General features: G+C 44.4%; 1 protein-coding gene across 1 annotated transcript; it reads left to right on the top strand.

Annotated features, from left to right (window-relative positions):
- The first annotated feature begins 7,952 nt into the window (after positions 1–7,952).
- On the top strand, positions 7,953–19,154 carry C1S (complement C1s). Its single transcript, XM_027541198.1, has 12 exons — positions 7,953–8,132; positions 9,033–9,158; positions 9,400–9,607; positions 9,771–9,948; positions 11,539–11,664; positions 12,083–12,282; positions 12,475–12,628; positions 13,343–13,458; positions 13,860–13,938; positions 14,646–14,774; positions 15,595–15,669; positions 17,911–19,154. Exons 2-12 carry the CDS (start codon positions 9,136–9,138, stop codon positions 18,708–18,710), a joined length of 2,088 nt encoding a protein of 695 aa, XP_027396999.1. The 5' UTR covers positions 7,953–8,132; positions 9,033–9,135; the 3' UTR covers positions 18,711–19,154.
- The last annotated feature ends 1,287 nt before the right edge of the window (positions 19,155–20,441 follow it).

The following is a 20,441-nucleotide window of genomic DNA, read 5'->3' on the forward strand; positions in this document are numbered from 1 at the left end:
CAGCTGTAAGCTCAGTGGGTTCAGCCAGCACATCCACATGGCCTGGGCTTCCCCACAGCATGGCATGTGGGTTCCAAGAGTGAGTGTCCCGTGGGTATGAGGATGGGGCCTAGGTTCAATTCTTGGCAGGGAAACTATTACTAAGGTCCTGCAAGCCACACAGTATGGCCAAAAAACAAACAGATGAAAAACAATACCCCCCACAAAATCCCCACAAAGCAAAAAACTAAGAATAAAGCACTCCTGGGCATATATCTGGAGAAAAACATGTTTCGAAAGGGTACATACATCCCAGTGTTTACTGCAGTATTGTTTACAATAGCAGGGATGTGGAAGCAACCTAAATTTCCATCCATGGAAGAATGGATAAAGAAGATGAAGTACATATATACTATGGAATATCCTCAGCTATGAAAAAGAACAAAACATTGTCACTTGCAGCAACATGGATGAACTTGGAGAGTACCATACGAAGTGAAATAAGTCAGATGGAGAAAGACTAATACCATATGATATCACCTGTATCTAAGAAAAATTGCCGAATTGAAGTGATACAAATAAACTTATTTACAAAACACACTCACACAGACTTATGGTTACTGGGGGGAAGGGTGAAGGGAAGGGATAGTTAGGGAGTTTGGGATGGACATGTACACTCTGCTATATTTAAAATGAATTACGAAGAAGGACCTATTGAACAGTCCAAGGAATTGTGCTCAATGTTATGTAACAACCTAAATGGGAAAAGAACTTAAAAAAGAATAGATACACATATGACTGAATGACTTTTGTTGTATACCTGAAACTAACACAACATTGTTAATCAACTATAGTATAAAATAAAAATTAAAAAGATAAAAATAAAAGCTACTACAATTATTACTGTAGGAATTTCACACAATTTTCTTTCCGTTACTAGAAAGTTCCTTGAGGGAACTGGGCCTTCTTATTGGTGTTGGGATGTAGCTACACTTCTTTTTTAAAAGTGATTTTTCTACATGAAAGAAGTACATCAATAAACAATCTTCTTTTAGTGTTCCTGAACAGTACGTGAATTGGAATTTTGGCAAGCATGGCTTCTATTTGACCATGGTCCAGATCCCCTGTATGTTGTGGAACTAGGAAGGAAGGAGGGTGAAGTCGCTCAGTCGTGTCTGACTCTTTGCGACCCCATGGATTACAGTCTACCAGGATCCTCTGTCCATGGGATTTTCCAGGCAAGAATATTGGAGTCGGTTGCCATTTCCTTCTTCAGGAGATCTTCCCGACCCAGGGATTGAACTCGGGTCTCTCGCATTGTAGGCAGACACTTTACCATCTGAGCCACCAGTGGAACTAGGATTCTCCTTAATCCCAATATTTCCTTCTAGAAATACTTCCTGCAGGGAAGCGAAGCTCTGCAAGTGCTGCAGGGCACAGGGGAGACTTCAGCTTTAATCTGCGAGGGCCTGGCTAAGGTTGAGTGCTAAATTGGCCAACTCCATCCTTCATTCAGGGCCAAGGAGGAAATTGGAAAGTCTGATCTTGAATTCAAGTGGTTTGTTCAAAGGTTTGAGAGTAGAAAATTCTCAAAAAATTACTGAGCGGGTTTCCAGGTGATATACTTATTGTAGGTGAGCTTGCTGGCATTGCCTGTACCCTGAAGTCACCCTAATTTGTTATTGAAATTAAAAAGTGGAAGAAAGACTAGTATCAGGGAATTTGACAGAGGTATTATTCCTTAACTAGGCTCACAGCCTTCGAAGGAGTCAGGGCCTCAGTTTAAGAATCCACTGAGGGCGTTTTTTTCCAGCTGAAATAAGCATAGATTTGAAGGGAGAGAGGCTTTTCCCATCTCAGTGACTATAGAGGCAAAAGACACAGAGCCCCAGGGTTGAAAACATCTGCCCTCTTTGCACCATGGAGGCTGAATTACCAGACAGAGCTCATCTACCAATGCAGCCTTGAGAGCCAGAAGCTTGGGTCTGCAGAGGGGAAATGGAAATGAAAATGTCTGCATAGGAGCACCCCCACCCCTACATGCTAAGTACGGAATGCCCAGATGAACCCTTTTCAAGATGATTTCTTCTGATTGTGTAACATTGCACGTGTGATTTGCTGTCTCCTTGAGAGTCTGAAAATGTTTCACTTGCGTGGCAAAATTGAAAAAGAGAAGACGGAACATGGTGTGCATCAGAGAGAGTCACCAACTTTTTGTGAAGTGTTGAATTCCACAGGATGAGGAGAAGGAATCACGGACAATTTGGTGACATGTTCTTTTTCCTTCTGCTCATGTTTGGAGATGAAGTTATTGCTGTTTATTTATTAAGGTCTTGAATGCTTAGTCACTCAGTCATGTCCAACTCTTGTGACCCCATGGGCTGTACTCTTCCAGGCTCCTCTGTCCATGGAATTTTTCAGGCAAGAGTACAGTGGGTAGCCATTTTCTTTGCCAGGGCATCTTCCTGACCCAGGGATTGAACCCTCATCTCCTGTGTCTCCTGCATTGGCAGGTTGATCCTTTATGAGCCATTGGGGAAGCCTTATTAAGGGCTTACTGAGTGCTGAATATATGCTGAATGCCTAGCATACATGATCTCATTTAATCATGGTCATAAACAGGCCCTGACAATGACAGCTGTTTTTGAGCTGGTGATATTATTCCAGCTGTTTTTGAGGTAGGTGATATTATTCCCATTCCACACATGATGAAGCTCAGAGAGGTTAAAAAACTTTTCAAAAGTCATGCAGCTAAAAGCAGCTACTAAATGGTCTGAACTCACTGGTGCACTCATGTAGTCATTCATTTCTCAGGTTCTCACTGAGCTTAGTTCTTTTTTTTCAAAATTATTCTATTGAAATAAAGTTGATATGCAATGTTGTGTTAATTTTTGCTGTACAGCACAGTGATTCAGTTATGTGTATATATATATTCTTTTTCAATTCTTTTCCATTACAGTTTATGACAGGATATTGAATATAGTTCCCTGAGCTATACAGTGGGACCTTGTTGTTTATCCATTGAGCATTGTTCTTAATTGCAAGAAATAGGAACCAATTCTGGTAGATTGTAGCAGAAGAGGAATTTATTAAAGGGGTCCTGGGATGCTTTTAGAAGTGCCAGGAGAGCTGAGGAGCCGGGTGTGGACACGTCACAGCAGGAGCAGTGGACACAGTGTGGCTGCCACTGTCCCTGCCATGTCCTGGTCACTTCCACCTTGCGAGGCTCACCCACTGGGGCAGGCTGCTGGGTGCTGCCTGCAAGCCCCAGCTCCTCCTCCATCTTAGGGTGGCTACCACCTTCCCCAGAGGTTCTGTAGGGCCTGCTTCTTGGCATTACTGCTTCTGGCTTCAAAATCTAGACAGTACTTCTGATGAATGGAGTGTGAGTATACAGTTTGCTCCAGAGCTGATAGATAGCTAAGAGACACGCTTCCTGTATGTGCATCAACTCTCCTGGGAGATGGGCTCTGTTCCCAAGACTCACAATGAGGAGCTCCCCAAATGTTGTAAAGATGTTCCGATGCTGGGCAGCTAGAGGAACACCTTTAAGTTCCTCTTTACATTGACTGCATGAATGATGCAGCTAGACGTGGTGGAGCATGCAAAGGTGGGTCCTAGAACCTGCCTGCAGACACCTCATTGACTCAGAATTCCCTTCCTTTCAAAGTGTGCATTTATTTGGCACCACAGTTTGCAAAGCCCTCTCTTCTCACTGTTTCCTTAGGTCATTCGGGCAGACAGCCGTGCAAGGTAGACAGAAGTGAAGAAGGGAAGTCGCTCAGTCGTGTCCAACTCTTTGCGACCCTGTAGACTGTAGCCTGCCAGGCTCCTCTGTCCATGGGATTCTCCAGGCAAGAATACTGGAGTGGGTTGCCATTTCCTTCTCCAGAGGATCTTCCCAACCCAGGGACTGAACCTGCATCTCCTGCATTTCAGGCAGACGCTTTATCCTCTGAGACACCAGGGAAGGTAGACAAAACTGATATTCTATTTCATCCTTGAAGAAGCTAAGAAGTTAGATGATGAGCCCAAGGTCCCCCTGCTGGTGAGTGGCAGAGTGGAGACTTGGCCTGTCTGAGTCCAGGCCTGGTGTCAGCCGGAAGCAAATGATCACAAATATCATGCTGCATCAATTCCTAGGCATGTGGTTTTCCCCTGAAATTTTTTTTTATGTGAACAAAACCAGCCTTCTTTATTTATTTTTAACTTTTCATCAGAGACATTTTCAATCATACACTAAAAGAAAATAACATAATAAGTTCCTATTACCCATCATTTCAATAATGATAACCTAAGGCCAATTTTGTTTCATCTATAATCCCCACTCACCCCCACCTCCACCTCTAGAATTTTATTTTATTTTAATTTTGTTTTCCAGAACTCCCCTGACCAGAGATTGAACTCATGCCACCTGAAGTGGAAGCATGAAGTCTTAACCACTGGGCAAGTCCTACCTCTCAGTGGTTTTTTTTTAAAGCAAATAGGTTTCCCTAAAAAATGGGACTTTAAACTTAGTGATTACACATGTCACATGCCTGTTTCTTTTTCATCACCTCACCAAGACACCAGATATGATATGGCACCACTTTATGCCAGTTTGAAGTAGCACAACAAAAGTATCAACAAAGTCTCATTTTAGATGCTGATTACAAATTATTTTTTTTAAATACCAGGAATTGTGTAATTATTAAAAATTAAATAATTTCAGAGTTGGTAGGCTAGTAAGTCTGTCATGTTTTTGTCACCACAGTTGCTTAACAGAAATGCCTACCTACCTTCATGATCACTCCACTTGTATGGTTTAGAATAGAACAATTATCGTGACTATTTTTCAGATTAACACTTGCCATTATTTTAATGTAAAACTGTTTTTAATAGCTCAAACAATGCCATGAAGTGCTGACATTTATGTTTAAAACTCTCTTCCGGGGACTTCCCTAGGGGTCCAGTAGTTAAGACTTTGCCTTTCAGGGCAGGAATGTGAGTTCAATCCCAAATTGAGGAGCTAAGATTCCAGATGACTTGTGGCCAAAAAACAAAAACATAAAACAGAAACAATATTGTAACAAATTCAATAAAGACTTAATAAGTGGTCCACATCAAAACAAACAAACAAAAAACAAACACAACTCACAGCCATATCAATAGCTCTGGAGTAGAAGTTAATGTGATAAATTGCTCTGAAGAAGGCCAGGCCCCACAACATCTGGCATTGTTTAGAACACTTCTGAATTCGGATGCATCTTGGAATCAATGATACGGCACAGTTTAATTGGCAACTTAAAAATTCCTGTCACTCTGCTTATTTAACTTATATATAGAGTACATCATGAGAAACCCTGGGCTGGATGAAGCACAAGCTGGAATCAAGATTGCCGGGAGAAATATCAATAACCTCAGATAGGCAGATGACACCACCCTTATGGCAGAAAGTGAAGAAGAACTAAAGAGCCTTTTGATGAAAGTGAAAGAGGAGAGTGAAGAAGTTGGCTTAAAGCTCAACATTCAGAAAACTAAGATCATGGCATCTGGTCCCATCACTTCATGGCAAATAGATGGGGAAACAGTGGAAACAGTGGCTGACTTTATTTTTCTGGGCTCCAAAATCACTGCAGATGGTGATTGCAGCCATGAAATTAAAAGACGCTTACTCCTTGGCAGGAAAGTTATGACCAACCTAGACAGCATATTAAAAGCAGAGACATTATTTTGCCAACAAAGGTCCGTCTAGTCAAGGCTATGGTTTTTCCAGTGGTCATGTATGGATATGAGAGTTGGACTATAAAGAGGGCTGAGCGCTGAAGAATTGATACTTTTGAACTATGGTGTTGGAGAAGACTCTTGAGAATCCCTTGGGCTGCAAGGAGATCCAACCAGTCCATCCTAAGGGAAATCGGTCCTGGGTGTTCATTGAAAGGACTGATGTTAAAGCTGAAACTCCAGTATTTTGGCCACCTGATGCGAAGATCTGACTCATTTGAAAAGACCCTGATGTTGGGAAAGATTGAAGGCAGGAGGAGAAGGGAACGACAGAGGATAAGATGGTTAGATGGAATCACCGACTCAATGGACATGAGTTTGGGTAAACTCCGGGAGTTGGTGATGGACAGGGAGGCCTGGCGTGCTGCAGTTCATGGGTTCACAAAGAGTCAGACATGACTGAGCGACTGAACTGATGTCAAATAAGGAGGCACTTTACTTGAAGAAATTGCAGATTCTTTGGAATGCGGTCACTAAGACAGGGGTAGAAAGTGACAAGGGACAGGAGGAGAGCTTAGGGGGTGGCGGAGGGTGTCAGGGAAGGATCTGGTGAGAAGGTCTGCCACCCTCGGTCCCTTATCTGAAGCTCTAAATTCTAAAAAGCTCTGGAATATGAGTGTTCATTTGTTTTCTTCTTCCAAATTTGGAACCAAACCTAACCTGAACTAATGCAAAGTAACTTTTAAACATAATCTATAATGATAAGTTTATTCTAGTCACTGTGAAGATCAATCTGTTTAGCTGCAGAAATATTCTTTGTTGATGGAGCATTATCCCAGTCCCTCATGGGGAGGGACAACAAGAATTGTTGCCTACTTTTTTTTTTTTTTTCTGGTCATTTTTTGAAGCTTGTGGGATTTTAGTTTCCCAACCAAGGATAGAACCTGGTCCCTCTGCAGTGAAATCACAGAGTCCCAACTACTGGACTGCCAGGGAATTCCCTGCACTGCCTTTATATTTTATTTTTAAACAAAACGTGTTTTATAATTTTTCTTTCTGTCCTTTGATATAGGAATTTCTTTTGACTTACTTATTTTTGGCTCTGCTGGGTCTCGGTTGCTGTGTGGGGGCTTTCTCTAGTTGCGGTTCTCGGGCTTCTCATTGCAGTGGCTTCTCTCGTTGCAGAGCACAGGCTATAGGTGTGTGGGCTTCAGTAGTTGCAGCTCAAGGGCTCCAGAGCGAGAGCTCAGTAGCTGTGGTGCGTGGGCTTAGTTGCACTGTCCCACCGTGGAATTGTCCCGGACCAGGAATCCAACCCGTATCCCTTGTTTTGGCAGCTGGATTCTTAACCACTGGACCACGAGGGAAATCCCTGATGGCTGGATATAATTTAGATATGTGGAGACACGGAAGAGTTTTAAGAAGAGGAAAAAGCATCATCTCACATGGCGACAGAGGATGAGATGGTTGGATGGCATCAATGACTCAATGGACATGAGTTTGAACAAACTCTGGGAGATGGTGAAGGACAAGGGAGCCTGGCCTGCTGCAGCCCATAGGGTCGCAGTCAGACTCGACTTAGCTGCTGAACAACAATAACACATCAGCTTGGGTTTAAGTGTAAGTCAGGATCCAATCATTACATTTGCCTTAGAGGCAGAGATGACCTGCATTTCTTTCTTTGTTTGTAAATATTTATACACTCTGTGTACTTTTCTTTTTTTAAAAGTTATTTATTTATTATTTATTTGGCTGCACCTGGTCTTAGTTCGGCATGCAGGGTCTTTTAGCTGTGGCATGCAAACTCTGAGTTGTGGCACGTGGGATATAGTTCCCTTACCAGGGATTGAACCTTGGGCCTCCTGCATTGGTAGCAGGGAGTCTTAGCCACTGAACCACCAGGCAAGTCCTTAAGTGGCATTTCTGATAACTCCTCTCTCTTTTAATTTGTGTTTCATATGCAGCTGGAGGGCTGGACTTCCTGTTTTGCTTTTCCTTAGAGTATTAATCCCCTCCTTTTCGCACAAATCACCTGACTTCCCCGAAAACTCTAACACACCCTTTGGCTAAAAAAGAGTGTTAGGCAATCAGTGAAATTCCCCAATCCCTCCTTCGGAGCCTGCAGCCCAGGACAGAGGAGTGTCAGGCTGGAAAAAGGATGCAGTTCTTGTTTCAAAAGCAGAGGGAGCTCCAAGATCAAAGCTCAGCTCCACTTTCCCTAAGCCATGGTCTCCCAGCCCCCTCTTTGTTTGGATCAGGGAATTTCAGACATGCACCCTGGGGATCACAGGGAAGGAACCAGAGAACCAGATCCAGGGAGGCCAGCGGAGGTTGCTGCAGAGGGAGCGTCCAGCTCTGAGCCGCTCTTCCTGGGAGCGGGCAGGGTCGCTCGGCCTGCCCACTGGCAAGAGGGACGGGACTGACCCACTTGTTCCCATCAGCTTCTGAAGGTAAAATCCTTAAACTTGAAGAACAGAGCTTTGATGGAAGGAAAAAGGAAGGCAGAAAACTTTACATAGGGAAGTTTTGGGCAGAGATCGAGGGCTGAGAAGAGCAGAATCCAAAGGAGGGAAAATATAGACCACCTATTTTTCTTAGGTTGACCCCATTCACCCTCATGTCACCCCCCCGCCCCAAAACAGTGTTCAGGGTTAGAAGCATATTTGGTAACACTTTTCTAGGGACTACGAGGAGATGTCTTATCTTTTTAGTAAAGGTAAAAAAGAAAAGGAAAAAAAGATCTGGAAAATTAAGGTAGGAAATTGAGGAAATAGCTTTCGTCTCCTTTTGTGTTCATTCACCTGCCCCTTTTCTTCTCCCCTCACACAACTCTGTCTGAGACCACTTCTCCCAAGGTCACTGCCTTCCTCTAAGGAAACAAGTCCATTCCTCCGTCAGTGGTCTTTGGGAGCATTAAGAGAAATACATGCAATAACACACAGGCAAGAGAGTTGGTTCGAAGTGATAAGGGGGCTCCTTGTCAAAAGAGGAGGGAGACCTGTCCTGGTGGATGGTCATGATGCGGACAAACTCCTGAAATTCCAAGTGGAGACGGGGATGCTGTTCTGTGAGGGGAGAAGAGAGGCTGACAGAGCGGAGGCAGGGTGGAAGTTGGGGGTGAAGAAGGAGCACAGAGGAAGCAAAGCACTTGGGAAAAGTCTCATGCTTTTGGAAGAAAACCGGGAGAAGGTCCTGAGAAGCCATGGGAGAAGGATAAGGTTTAGTTTCAGTCTAGAACGAGAGCCAGTGTGAGAGGAGGGGTGTCATACACTGTTGCTTAATGATACAGCTCTGTTTAACCTCGGTGTTATTCACACCAAGGTGACACTGACCCCTTACCACTGAAACAGGTGCCTGTGTTTGTTCGACAAATACTGCTAGGCCTGCCACCCCTTTAGCTCCAAAGTCAGAGGTGCAGAGAGCCAGGACCAAGAGAAGAGCTGCTCACCAGGGATGAACAAATTGCCAGAGATGTGGTGAGTGATCCCAGGTCTAGAGAGATGTACATGGAACGCATTCCCTTCATCCTCTCAAGAGAACAGCTCAGATCCTAAGCCTGGGTTTGGCTTTGCCCTTGGCTTTTCTGCTTCATTCCAGCCCAAGACTCTATTCCATGTGCTGGTGCCCTTCGCCTCTCCCCTCCCATCTCCCTGCCCTAGTCCACTCGTACCTGGGTCACCCACCTCTCCAATTGCCTTTATTATTTTTTTTTTTTAGGTGCATTGTCCTGTTTTCCCTTGTGGCCTGGGTTTATGCCGAGCCTACTATGTATGGAGAGATTCTATCCCCCAACTACCCTCAGGTGTACCCCAACGAGGTCGAGAAGTCTTGGGACATAGAAGTCCCTGCAGGGTACGGGATCCACCTTTACTTCACCCACCTGGATATAGAGTTGTCTGAGAACTGCTCCTATGATTCAGTGCAGGTACACTGTGATGGGTGCGAAAGGATGGGGCTGGGGTGGTGGACTGAGAGCGTGAGCACACAGTAAGCCGGGTCACATAGTCCTAAGGTGGGAAGTGGTCTATCTCTCTACCCTCCATGCCAAAATATTACCCTTTCCTGGGTTCTTTTGACTCTTCTCTTAGATAATGTCGGGAGGCCATGAAGAAGGGAAACTCTGTGGACGGAGGACCAACAAGAATTCAAACTCCCCAGTGGTGAAAGAGTTCCACATCCCATACAGTAAATTGCAGGTGATCTTCCGGTCGGACTTCTCCAACGAGGAGCGTTTCACCGGGTTTGCTGCGTACTATGTTGCTGAGGGTAAGGCTCACCTCTTTGTGCCTCATTGATCCAGCCATGAGACTGGAAGCAGGGCAAATATTGAGCAATACAGGGAGTGAGGATTCCCTTTGTAATTCTTATGAAGTATTGACTTGGCTTGGATCACTCCATGAATTGCTTTTGTGAAAGTCAAACATGTAATCAAACGTGTATCTTGATGGTGATGATGGTAATGAAAAAAATAGATAAAAAACACCCCAGTAATTTATTGAGAACCACTATGAGCTGGGTATTGTGTTAAGAACTTTACTTATATTAATTAAATCTTTACCTATATTAATTAAATCTTTACCTAAATTATATAATTTGAAGAGCTTCACAAGTGGCACTAATGGTAAAGAACCCACGTGCCAAAGCAGGAGACACAGAGTCACAGGTTCAATCCCTGGTTCGAGAAGACCCCCTGGAGAAGTGAATGGCAACCCCCTCCAGTATTCTTGCCTGGAGAATGCTGTGGACAGAGTAGCCTGGTGGTCTACAGTCCATAATGTTGCAAAGATTTGGACAGAAGCGACTTAGCACTCACTCAAATTATATTTATTTACTTATGGTTGCACTTGGTGGTCGCTATTGCACACAGGCTGTCTCTTCTTGCTCTCTTGGGTGCTAGTCTCTAGTCAGAGTGCATGGGCTTCTCTTTGCTGTGGCTTTGGCTTCTGTTGTTGCAGAGCATGGGCTCTAGGCCATGTGGGCTTCAGCAGTCGTGGCATGTGGATTCAGTAGTTACCGTGCAGGAGCTTAGTTGCCCCGAGGCACGTGGAATCTTCCTGGACTAGTGATCGAACCTGTGTCCCCTGCATTGTCAGGCAAATTCTTAACCACTGGACCTCTAAGGAAGTCCTACCTCAATTCTGAAAGTAGGTGTTATTATCTCTACTTAAAGATAGGAAAAGTAAAGATTAACGAAGTTAAATAACTTGCCAAGGCTCACACAAGGAATGTGTGGTATTCAAACCCATTTAACATATAGCAAACAAACTTTCACATTCTATGTGCGTCTACACCTATCTTCAGGGTATCATGATGTTAGAACATCTCATAAAGCCAAAGCCTTGTTTAGATTTGACAGAAGTGCCAGCATCATGTAAGGAAATACATGTATTAGTTGTTCCTCCCTGCAGAAGACATATTATGTTAAGCTTGCAGAATGCTATCCCTGGAGCGGAAATGCTCTGTTTATGAAAAAGGTCAAGGGTCTTCGGTGTTGACAGCTCCCACTATAGACGCACAATGGTAAAGCAGAAGTCTAGAATCATATTTCAGGAGAGTAACATGGAATAACTGGAGGAGGGCAGGGCAAATACTGGCAACCCACTCCAGTATTCTTGCCTGGAGTATCCCATGGACAGAGGAGCCTAGTGGGTCCTCTGGGTCCATAGGGTCACAAAGAGTTGGACATGAATGAAGTGACTCAACACAGTATAGAGTATAGTGTCTGAGATGTGATTCACTGAATGTCTCGAAACAACAGACCCTTCCTACTTTTCTTACACTTGCAGTTTTGGGCTTAACTTCATTCTTCCTTCTAGGTCTTTGTCCTTGACCACCGTTTTTCTCTACTTTTTGTAGATATAGATGAGTGCACAGCCTTTGCAGATGCTCCTTGCAGCCACTTCTGCAATAACTTCCTTGGTGGTTACTTCTGCTCCTGCCCTCCAGAATACTTCCTCCATGAAGACAAGAAGAACTGTGGAGGTGAGCTTGGCATCAGGAGAGGCGAATGTTCCCTGGGATTTGGGCTGGCTGGAGGCTTCAGTAAGGTGTCTGTCTACCCTTTTCGATTTTGATTAGCCACGGCCTTGACTTGGCATCAATTTTTAGTTACTCATAAACAGAAAGGGAGCCACAAGAGTGGAGAAAGATAAGCCTACAGGGTCAAGTTAATTAATTGGAGAAGAGAGATAGGTGTCAACTTGGGCCTCTTCATAACCATGAAAAGCTCCACATAAGCAATGCGATGGAAACCCAATACATATTAGGTATCTCTGCTGTTATGCATTGGTGTGTAATTGTGGCACATGGGCTTCAGTTCATAAGAAGGACCATAGTAAAGAGCTGGGACTCCTTGGCCTGACCCTATATTTTATTCTCCTTTTCTCTTTTTCTTCCTTAGTCAATTGCAGTGGAAATGTATTCACCACAATGACTGGGGAGGTTGAAAGTCCTAATTACCCCAGTCCATACCCAGAGAGCTCAAGGTGTGACTATCAGATCCAGTTGGAGGAGGGGTTCCGAGTGGTGGTGACCATGAGGAGAGAAGACTTTGATGTGGAACCAGCTGACTCCGAGGGCCACTGTCCCGACAGTTTGCTCGTGCGTGATGGATGATCAGTTTTCTTCCAACTCACTCAGAGAGAGTTCTCCCTGAAGATGCATTATCTAGCTTTCTGTCCCTTCTTTTTTTCTTTCTCTCCTTCTTATTTTATTTTACTTTTATCCCTTCCGTGTTACCTTTTTCTTTTCGTTCTTTCTCTCTTCTGATTTCCCCATTTTGATTCTCTTCAGTTTGTGGCAGGAGACCAGCATTTTGGTCCTTACTGTGGGAACGGCTTTCCTGGGCCACTAACAATTGAAACCCAGAGCAGTGCTCTGAATATCATCTTCCAAACTGATGGATCAGAACAAAGAAAGGGATGGAAATTTCGTTACCATGGAGATCGTGAGTAACCTAGAAGCTGCCCTCTGGTTGGTGGGACCAGAGTCCTTGCCCAAGGTAAAATCAAAACAGTGAATTGTTGTAGGGATGGATATCCTGAGAACACAGCAGCTCCTCAGCACCATGTAAACCTGTTAGTGGTTGTGAGAAACCCTCAACTTTTAGGAATCCTTCAACTGGATTTTCAAATGCAGATGGCCTGGAGGTGGTTAGTTAGTAATGTCATTATTCTATTTTATTTCATTTCATTTCACTGTCAGACTTGCGAGATTTTAGTTCCTTGATTAGGGATCAAACCTGTACCCTCAACAGTGAGAACGCTGATTCCTAAGCACAGGATCGCCGGGGAATTCCCTGCCATATTATTTTAACCACCTCCATGTTGGAATGCTGGGTTTCAGGACTGAGGATGAGTCAACAACTGTAGAAAATATGTTGTTATTTAGTTGGTAAGCTGTGTCTGACTCTTTTGTGACCACATGGATTGCAGCCTTCCAGGCTTCTCTGTCCATGGGATTTCCCAGGCAGGAATACTGGAGTGGGTTGAAATTCCTTCTCTAGGGATCTTCCCGACCCAGGATCAAACAACATCTCCTGCATTGGCAGGTGGATTCTTTACCACTGAACCACCAGGGAAACCCAACAAATGTGAGAATGATTATATGTAATAATGATTCTCCAATGATTTGGTAAAGTTCTTTTCCTATCCTTTTCAAGCAATCCCTTGTCCTAAAGAAGTCACTGCCAATTCCTTCTGGGAGCCTGAGAGAGCAAAATATGTGTTCAGAGATGTGGTGAAGATAACCTGTGTGGATGGGTTTGAAGTTGTGCAGGTAAAGCACTATCAGGGGCTCCTCTCTAGTCCCTAGGTCAGGATGAGCACACTGGAATTATCTGATCAATTACCGAATGTTCTCGTTTGAATGAGGTCTAGCACCTTCTCCATCAAGAGAACCCCTCAGATCTCTAGTTGTCTTCTCAGCCATGAAGATCCTTGGACATTTTCACATTCTCCTTTTGGCTTCAGTTTTCCTGGGGAAGGGGACTGGTATGTTGGGACAAAGTTCTTTTAGCTCCAACTCCTGGATGCTTTGGGTCATTCTGCTAAGATGTCCCCAGGCTTCTTGTAGTAAAGACTTCTCATTGATCCAAGGCCAGAGATCAATTCCATTTTTGGCTTTTGATTCCCTGTATCTCTCTTTATAAACTAATATTGAGGTTTATTATTTTCCAGGGAAGTGTTGGTTCCCCATCTTTCTACTCTACTTGTCAAAGCAATGGAAAGTGGAGTAATTCCAAGTTGCGGTGTCAACGTATGCATCTCTTTAAAATGGGACTACTTTTGTCAAAAAGTGGGCGGTGGCCCAATTCTTGGAAATCCCCACTCATTCCCCAAAATAGTTGGAATAATTCTACTCATTAGCCTATGAAATTACTCAGTCTTATGAAAACTCACAACCCTGGTGCCTCTCACCTTCTGAGATGGCCCACAGTCTGTCTACTGAATAAACCTTCTTTCCCTTAAGAATAAAGAAGGGAATAATTTCCCCTCTCCCAAAGGAAATGGAAAGATTAAGGCACTGAGATACAAATGCATGGTTTCTTCTTAGGCTTGTGAGATAGTGGATTGGGTTTTGAAGGGAAATCAGTCGTAGAATCCTAGTCCTGATCTGACCCCAGGCCTGCCAGACTAGCAGCTTTCTTAGAAAGAAAGGGGCTATGAGATTAGTAGAGTTAATAGCATTCTATGGGTCCATTTCTACAGAGGCCTCACCAACCACTGGGAAGCAGGTTAGTTCTTGCCGTGTTCTAAGGGCCATTTGAAGTGGCAGGACTCAGTAGGCTGGGGAGATGATCATGGCCACAGAAGCTGATGTGGGGGATTCACCCCAGATGTGCTTATGGATGGGGGAGGCAGGGAAGGAGTGAGGATCAGAGCTGGGAGGATGGACTGGCCCAGGGACTCTTCCTGGGAAGAAGTGTCTATCCTGACCATCTCTCTCCTGTCTTCCTCATGTAGCCGTGGACTGTGGCGCTCCTGAACCCATTCAGCATGGTAGAGTTGAAGATCCAGAAAGTACTCTATTTGGTTCCATCACTCGCTACTCTTGTGAGATGCCATATTACAGCATGGAATATGAAGGGAGCGGTAAGGTTTCTTTGACTAAAGAAAAGAGAAAGAAAGAGTGAGAGTGTTGGAGGGTGAATAGTACGATCTTTCTGGGTTGGAGAGAGTTTGGAGAGAATGAGGGAGATGGGCTGGGCTTTGTTCATACTCTTTGTTTAGTCTAAAGATACAATTTTCACACAGGATAGGGTTGGGGGCATGGGTTGTACAGGATCACCTGTAGAGTATCATAGAGGTCACCTAGTTCAGCTTCAAGAACTCCCCCTAAAATATCCATTTTCATGTGGTCATCCAGCTTTTGACCAACTATGTAATGTAGAACCCACAGGAGTAATGCTTCCAGCTTCAAGTCTCTATTCTATGATGACTTTTTTTTTTTTTCCCCCACACCATGTGGCATGTAGGATCTTAGTTCCCAATCAGGGATCAAACCAGTGCCCCCTGCATTGGGAGCACAGAGTCTTAACCGGTGGACCACCAGGGAAGTCCCACAACTGACTTTCTTGATGGAAAGGCCTTGGTGGTGCTGGATGAAGGGCTGGATGGCTCATGATATGTCCCAGTTCATTACTTTCAATTTAATTTCCTACTTGAAGCACTTTCCCAGCCTCCACCTTAATCCTCATCCTTCTGCTTTGGAGAATGTTCCTTCTAATTCCTGGGCAAGGGGATTGTTTGGGGCCAAAGGGATTTTTTGGAGGATGTTCTCAAGATTATTTTATGGTAGGTTTGATCCCATTGCCTCCTAAAATCCCAGAGGCACTGAGGCTCTGAATGGAAGGCAGAAGATAAGTGAGAAGATATGATGGTGAGTGTGTTCCTTCTCTCTGTGCTGTTTCAGAGGTGTATCACTGCAGTGGCAATGGGAGCTGGGTGAACAAGGTGCTGGGCATAGAGCCGCCGAAATGCATTGCAGGTAATCAGGGCTCAGACTTGGGGAGAGAGCGTGTTCTCAGGTGCATGTGCATAGGGCTCACCTTCTAAAAGGAGTTGTAATCCTCTTGGGAAGGGACTTGAAGGGACTTGGGAAGGGACTTGAGCCTAGCTCAGTGAGGTGGAGACAAATTTGGGCATGGATCTGCCAGGGCCTTGGGGAATTCATCAACCGCATTGTCAGGGTGACTGACCTAAAGAGAAAAGTCAGCCAGTGACAGTTGGTGTCAGAGTCTGGGGTGTTAGATTTGGTAATGTTGGTGCAGGAAGAGGATCTAGGATTGCTAAAAACAGGGTCTGAAAATTGAGAGTGAGCAACCAACACTTAGAAACAGGATTAGTTGAATATCCTAGTTATTATATTAAAAGACTATCTGGCAACAAGATACAGAAGAATGAAAGAAATAAGGGGTTATATAGAGATTAGACGGCTTCTCCTGGTTGCTTAGATGGTAAAAAATCTACCTGCAATTTGGGTTCAGTCCCTGGGTTGGGAAGATCCCCTTGAGTAGGAAAATGTAACCCACTTCAGTATTCTTTCCCGAAGAATTCCATGGACTGAGGAGCCTGGTGAGCTAGTCCATGGGATCAGAAAGAGTTGGACATGACTGAGCAACTAACACTCAGACCATCATTATAGAGATTAGAGTTGAGTAGAAGAAGACTCCTAGACAAAGCCAAGAATATAATAATGATGCTCATAGTAACAACATTGTAATTGAGAGCTAGGGACTCAGCTAACTAATTGAAATTATTATCTCATTCAGTGAAGTCTTTGCAATAACCCTCTGGGCGAGGTGTTATTGGTCCTACTTTACGGTTGAATGAATTCATTGTGAGTTCACAGTTCAGGAAGGGATGGGATAGGCTTTAAACCCACATCTGTCTGTTATGTTCAACTCAGAGTCCATTCGGGCGGACCAGTGTGGGATTTAGGTAAGCCAACTTGATCTGAAATACAATTCAGTTTTAGTTGCATTGGGTAATGGCAAAGCAACCTTACCTGAGTCATTGGAGGATGAGATGAAAGATGGGAAAAGAGAACCCTCTCTTTGCCCTACATCCAGTTCCTAGGAAGTACTTGGCTGCAGTTAGGACTTGAGTGAAGAAGGTAATAGTTTTGGACCTGGGCATCAGAGGCAGATAGAAGGCTTGCCTTCCCACTACATGTGTGAGAACAGAGACTCCCAGCTGGGGCTCCTAGTTGGGTCCCTGACCAGATGTGCTGAGACTGGGGTGACATGTGCCTCCTGTAGGACTGTGAGTTAAGCTGTCCATAGTGTGAGGCTCATTTAGGTTCAGTACTTTATACATGGCTCTGTTTAACCAGTCTCCCCCACAAGCCCACTCTTGGCACTGGCGATGTGGGATATTTGATCCTTAAGTGAGTTCAGATAAGTCAGGCAGTGAGTTGGTTGACCAAATACAGTAAGTCCCCTACATATGAATGAGTTCTGTTCCAAGAGCATGTTCATAAGTCCAACAATATGAGCTTAGGTACCCAACTAACACAACTGTACTGTACTATAACACCTTATAGTATAATAATGGTTTATAATACTTTTCACACAAAGGGTTTATAATACTTTCACACAAATAATACATACAAAATACAAAACAATACAAAAAATAAAGAAAATATTTTCTTAAAAAAATCTTTATTTACTTATTTGGCTTTGCTGTGTCTTAGTTGCAGCATGTGGGATCTAGTTCTCCAGTCAGGGATGGAACCCGGGCTCCTTGGTTTGAATGCACAGCGCCTTAGCCCCTGGGCCACCTGAGAAATCCGGAGAAAACACTTTTAATCTTACAGTAGGGGACCTTGAAAAGTACAGTAGTATCTTTCAACAGCTGGAGCTTCTTGACAATACCAGCCATATCACTGCTGTTTTTACACTGGCTTCCAGACATCCTGGGCTTGAAGTAGAGATGCTATACTAGTGTACTTTACACCACTGTACAGTAAGTTCACAAATGCACAGCCGCTTGTAGAGGAGGTGTGCACAGGGCAATGTACCCCAGACACCGGAACCTACTTGTGTGATTGTATGTGCAAGCGCATGTTCACGTCTTTGAAAGTTTACAACTTGAAGGTTGGTGTAGGAGATTTCCTGCATAAGGTTGGCTGTGTTGTGCTGAGAACAATGAAGCCCAGCAGGTGTTTGAGTGGCTGGAGGATTGCTGGGGGCCAGCGACTACCCACCTTGTTCTTTTTCCTTTCTAGTCTGTGGCACCCCCAGCGAGCCTTTTAGATCAACACAAAGAATATTTGGAGGCTCCATTGCGAAGATTGAAAATTTCCCCTGGCAAGTCTTCTTCTCGAACCCATGGGCTGGTGGGGCTCTCATTGATGAATACTGGGTGCTGACAGCTGCCCATGTCGTGGAGGGAAACGATATCCCAGTGATGTATGTTGGGTCCTCCTCAGTGGTCACCTCACAATTGTCAAATGCTCAGATGCTCACTGCAGAGAGAGTGTTTATCCATCCAGGATGGGAGGTCCTGGATCCTTCGATAACACGAAAGAATTTTGACAATGACATTGCGCTGGTGCGGCTGAGAGACCCAGTGAAAATGGGACCCAAGGTCGCCCCTATCTGCCTACCAGGCACCTCCTCAGAATATGACCCTCCGGAGAACGTCCTGGGCCTGATCTCAGGTTGGGGTCGAACAAATGTCAAAAGTCATGTTATTAAGCTCAGAGGGGCAAAGCTACCCGTTGCTCCCTTATCCAAATGCCGGGAGATGAAGGGGGTCAATCCTGGAATAGATATCAGTTCTTTTGTTTTCACTGAGAACATGATCTGTGCCGGTAATGACAAGGGTGTTGACAGCTGTGACGGGGACAGTGGTGGGGCCTTTGCTGTACAGGACCCTAAGGAAAACAAGCCCAAATTCTATGTTGCTGGTTTGGTGTCCTGGGGCCCCCAGTGTGGGACCTATGGGATCTACACTCGAGTCAAGAACTACGTTGACTGGATAAGGAAGACAATGCAGGAGTATAGTGCCCCCAGTGTAGACTAACCATACAGGTCCCACCAGCCTCTCTAAGGGCTGTGACCCCTCTGGACTTTCTCTTCCTCACAATAGTTCCATTATTTCACCATGACTGAGAGAGGACACGGGAGTGAGATTGAGCTAGTGCCAGGACTTGGTTGTCGGGACACTGGGTTGGAGGTAGGGTTCTGCTCCTGTGGCTGTGTTGGTTTTTCAGTATAGTTGGACTAACTACATGGGGTCCTCTCCCCCGAGTCCATCCTGTGGACTTCAGTGTGCAAGGGAAACCCTCTCTTTCTCTATTCATGGGGTGGGGGGTCCTCTTTCTGGATGACCCACTCCTGTTCCAGTTCTGACTCTGAAATTTGCTGTGGGGCATTCTCTTGATTTTTTTTGGTTTCCCCTTTACCTGTTTGAAGTTGACCACATCGTTTCTGCTATCTACTTGTAATAAAGCATGTTTATAACCCAGCGCTGGTTGACTTGTCTCATTCCACATCAAGACCTCAGCACCATAGAAAAGGAGTTTAATGGGCTGTTGTGTCCTGGAAACTCAGGGCCCCCAGAGCTCATATTTAAATATCATGAAAACAGGGAATCAGCTTCTCTCCTCTCTTCCAATGGAGAGTAACTGAGCATTGTGGATTAGTATAACATCAGTGCGAGGTGCCATGTTCTGCTTTAGAAACTCATCAAACATACCTGAACCTCAGTCGGAAGTCCACATACAGCAGTTAGAACTGGCTATTTAAGATTTTAGAGTCTAAAATTTCAAGGTAAAAATTGCTTCAGTGTGTCTCCTGAAAGTCAGTTTTCCTTTTGTATTAATACAAAATTATGAGCTAATGAAAAAGAAAAACAAATAAATTCTGCATGCTCTCATCTGCTTCCCTGGTGGTTTTGGTTAATTTGTCAGTCAGGCAACAATGTCTTCTCTGGGCTGAATGCTGCACTGAGATGTTACAGTTTATTCTGGTGAGGAGGGATCCAAAGTCTCCCTTTTACTCTTTTCCAAGGAAACAGAAAAACAAGCCAGCAAGCACACAAAGAGCTCCTCATTTTCCACAAAATGATCAGTGGTGAAGAAGGACTGGACAATAGAGACTAGTATTTTCTTTTAATTGAAGTACAGTTGATTTACAATGTTCTAAATATATATATATATGTATATATATATATATGTATATATATATATATATATATACTTCCCCGGTGGCTCAGCAATAAGGAATCTACCTGCAATGCAGGAGCTGCAGAAGATGCGGGTTCCATCCCTGGGTCAGGAAGATCCCCTGGAGGAGGGCAGGGCAACCCACTCCAGTATTCTTACCTCCAGAATCCCAAGGACAGAGGAGCCTGGCAGGCTACAGTCCATGGGATCACTGAGTCAGATACTACTGAAGTGACTGAGCACATACACATATATCAGTTCAGTTCAGTTCCATCGCTCAGTTGTGTCTGACTCTTTGTGACCCCATGGACTGCAGCATGCCAGGCTTCCCTGTCCGTCACCAACTCCTGGAGCTTGCTCAGACTCATGTCCTTCGAGTCGGTGATGCCATCCAACAATCTTATCCTCTTTCATCCCCTTTTCCTCCCACCTTCAATCTTTCCAAGCATCAGAGTCTTTTCAAATGAGTCAGTTCTTCACATCAGGTGGCCAAAGTATTGGAGTTTCGGCTTCAGCATCAGTCCTTCCAATGAATATTCAGGATTGATTCCCTTTAGGATGGACCGGTTGGATCTGTTTGTAGTCCA

Source organism: Bos indicus x Bos taurus, chromosome 5, assembly GCF_003369695.1.
Source record: "Bos indicus x Bos taurus breed Angus x Brahman F1 hybrid chromosome 5, Bos_hybrid_MaternalHap_v2.0, whole genome shotgun sequence".
Classification (NCBI taxonomy): domain Eukaryota; kingdom Metazoa; phylum Chordata; class Mammalia; order Artiodactyla; family Bovidae; genus Bos; species Bos indicus x Bos taurus.